The sequence below is a fragment of the Ruditapes philippinarum genome, unplaced genomic scaffold (genome assembly GCF_026571515.1).
Source record: "Ruditapes philippinarum isolate M1 unplaced genomic scaffold, ASM2657151v2 ctg8225_1_1_1_1, whole genome shotgun sequence".
NCBI lineage: Eukaryota > Metazoa > Mollusca > Bivalvia > Venerida > Veneridae > Ruditapes > Ruditapes philippinarum.
In genome coordinates this window covers 59,094-62,683 of record NW_026866938.1, presented here as the reverse complement: position 1 = coordinate 62,683, position 3,590 = coordinate 59,094, and the positions used below count along the sequence as shown (strand labels likewise).

The following is a 3,590-nucleotide window of genomic DNA, read 5'->3' as shown; positions in this document are numbered from 1 at the left end:
GCTTTTTCTTCATACAGAACTCTATTTGTATAATTATGTAAAAAGATGGTAAAGAGCATATGGAATGAATGTAACTTCAATACTGAATTTTTTGAACGAGATGAATAAAATTATTTTTTTACTCGAGCCTATCACAAGCATGAAATTATTTTATTCAACGAGTTCAATGAATTCAGTAATGAACCTACACGAATATAATATTTTATCTATAACATACCCCAAAATAAAGACTGAAAATTTGAAAAAGAATTATTTACATTGACGCGCATATAGCGTAATGCTACTTTTTAGCAAGTCTTTACACTATGTTTGTAAACTCAAATGACGGCGCGTCAAAATATACATACATGCACGGCCGTGCAATACCGTTTTTACAGACTTGCAAAAGCGGTACGGATATGTGATAAATAAATATATGAAACATTTATATCGTGTCTAAAGCATATAAACTAAAACATCATTTCAGTTCTAATAACTCCAATCAAATGACATGTTAATCATTTTGAAAAACCTTTTGTTTAATGGCCTAAAGTACTGTTCGAGTGAGATTCTGATATCACTGTCTATATCAGGATGTTCCCTTCCTTTTTTATCCGTTAAACAGTCTAGTTTATCCGGATCTATATTCAAACAGTATTTCTTTTTAGTTAAATTATAAGCAAACATTTCTGGCGTAAAATAATTCTTAATACCGAGAAAACGTTCGACTTTTTTCAACTCGCTCGCTGGATTCAATTCCATTTGGTGACCATCAAGCATCAGGATCTGCTCGCGGTTGAAATATTCCAACCAAACTTGCATATGTTTCGGATAGTTCGAAAATTCGATGAATCTTGAAGATGAATTGATTGTTTTATTATCGTTATATGTCACGCAATCTTCGAAACTTTTCCCTCCAACTTTCTTGTATTCTTTTAACATAGCATACATTGACACAGCTCGTGTAACCGGATCTTTTACTATGATAATTATTTTTGTTTTAGGATTCATATCCCGTATATTCTTAGCGGCTTCCCTTCTGTAGAAATATGGAGGCGACTTTTCTATGGTGATTTGATTTGGAAAACTACACGGCATCATTTTCCTGTACCAATCAATCGGATGATTTTGATAATTTCTACCGAAGAAATACTGTGCCTCGTACTGAAAAGCGGCTATTTCAGGATGCGCACCAAGAAATTTAACCAAAGCAGTTGTCCCACATTTCTGAATTCCAACAACTATCGCTCGTGGTAAACGTTTGACACATTTTCCTGCCTGTACTAGTTGAGTTCCATTTCCTTTACCATTTGATCCCTTACGAAGTAAGGATTTATTCTTCAAATTACCGTTTTTCGGAATTCTCTTTACTTCATAACCTTGTTGTTGTAATATTTCTATTGGGTAAGGCTCGTCAATTTTTGATGAGCACGCATTATACATGTATTGCGGTGAAATGACAAGTAAGATTGTCAAAACCGTTATAATGACAAAAAAGATTACGTGAACCTTCCTGGTTTTATGAAAATCCATGTTTTGCTCTCAGTAGGTACCTATAAAGATAAAAATAAAATATGTAAAATACTGTTTAAGAAAGAATCCCTAAAGACGGCAAAACTGAAAGTATTGCACGCTCGATTTGATTAAGCCTGTTCATGGAGATAGCAGGTAATTGCAAGTTACTCCCCCAGCCCAATCGCCTCGCTAAAGCAAAATTCAACACGTAACACGAATTGATATCATTTTGAACATTGCAATATTCGCAGATGTGTTCATATGCGGTTATCATGGAACCTTCAATGTGACATGTCAGTGCCATTCCATGAAAAGCTGTGTATGGTTCCCAAGTAATCAAATGCGCTTGCCCTAAACGAGGAATAATGGGCGAAATAAAATATTTCTGAAAGGGGATAAGAAAATATGGAGCCTGAATATCAAAGATAAGCTGTCAAAAGACGAAATAAAAAATTTAGGCATATCCTTAGGATGATTAAGTAAACCAACTTACAAAAACTATGTTCCCAATAACAATTATGGTCGTTTTATGTGAAATAAAGTACGAGGTACAAGTATTGGATATTTTAAAGGATAAACTAATATGCCTTTGAGAAAATTCAGACACACTTTAAAAACAGCTCCTCCATAAGGTTATATTAATATACATCTATGAATTAACTTCTTACTGAAAAGGTTAAAGTTAATGAAATATTGTAACAAAAACCTTATGATTTTAGAAAATAGTTTAACTGTAAAATGTGTTATAACATTTCGTTAAGAATTCTTAATAATTCGTTATCAATTATCATTACTTTCATATTTTTTCAACATATAATGTTTGCACGCAACATTTAAATTGCCTAAAAGAGCCATGTACATACAAAATAAATATTTTAAACCCACAGAGAAAAATAAAAATAAAACCTCAAGTAATAACTGAAATATTGAATGATGATGATAATAATAAAAATAATTATATAAAGTGATGATAATAATAATAATAAAAATAATAATAAAAATAATAATAATGATAATTATAATAATAATTATGTTTTCATTATTATTGTTAAACATATGGAATAAGAATATTATTTTGAATAATAAAAATAATTATATAAAGTGATAATAATATAAATTAAAAATTTAGAAAGAAAAATATATAATATTACAAACACATATAATTATTATGAATAATAATAATAATAATAATAATAATAATAATAACAAAATACTAATAATAAATATAATAATAATAATAATAATTATTATTATCATTATTATTTATCATTATATAAAATAATAATAACAGTAAAAATAATAATAAAATTAACAATATAACAGAAAAAATCAATAAAAAATGAGAAAGAAAAATATAAAATATTTAAAAAAAATTACAAACCTTGTTGCTTTCAATATCACTTAACTAGCACATAAAAGCCATCGTAGCATTTATTAAAGATTACTAAAGATTGTAACTCCAAAGACTAATCCTCCAAAAAACATTTGATTTGTATATACAAAAACCTCTATATACAACATGGACTTTATCACAGTTTTGTTCCATCTTAATTATAAATGTTGATTTTAAAGTATGGCTAAATTTTCGATACTTTTTGAAAAGCAAAACACTAATCGGAACGAGACGACGATGTGTTCCAACATGAATCAAAATATTCTTAAACAATCAGAAGCGTTAAGAAATTCTAGATGCGTAAAGAAGCACAAGTCTTAACACGTACATGTAAAATGTTTGTATGAACGGTCAAATAAAAGGGGTAAAAGAGATTAGTGCAAGGGACACAATAAAGTTACGGGGTGTCGGTTGAGATAAGTAGCTTATTCCGCGCTTTAACAAACATTGTTAGATACAAACACTATGTGTCTTAAGTACATGCGGTGGCTGGTAAATTCAGTGTGTTTAACTGTTGTGATCCTGGATGAAAACTGCCAACATCAACACATTATCGACTTTCTAAGTATTTGATCAAATACTAGTATTTGATTAATTTTGGTTGAGCCCTAGTAAGTGTAAGGGGCTTCATCAAACTTTTCGATCTGGAGCCAACTAGGCTATTTGAATATTAATTTATGTTGAAGTCTGAATTGATTCAAAT

At 29.7% G+C, this 3,590-nt stretch overlaps 1 protein-coding gene across 1 annotated transcript; it reads right to left on the bottom strand.

The window, feature by feature from the left end:
* Nucleotides 1-202: 202 nt before the first annotated feature.
* LOC132734282 (heparan sulfate glucosamine 3-O-sulfotransferase 5-like) lies at nucleotides 203-3,201 on the bottom strand. The gene is made up of 2 exons (XM_060720989.1): nucleotides 2,876-3,201; nucleotides 203-1,532 (listed from the first exon to the last, which is right to left on the bottom strand). The coding sequence occupies exon 2, from the start codon at nucleotides 1,510-1,512 to the stop codon at nucleotides 469-471; it is 1,044 nt and encodes a 347-aa protein (XP_060576972.1). The 5' UTR covers nucleotides 1,513-1,532; nucleotides 2,876-3,201; the 3' UTR covers nucleotides 203-468.
* Nucleotides 3,202-3,590: the final 389 nt, after the last annotated feature.

Excerpts from the sequence above, each read along its gene's own strand:
- LOC132734282 (XM_060720989.1), bottom strand. The coding sequence starts at position 1,512 with ATGGATTTTCATAAAACCAGGAAGGTTCACGTAATCTTTTTTGTCATT.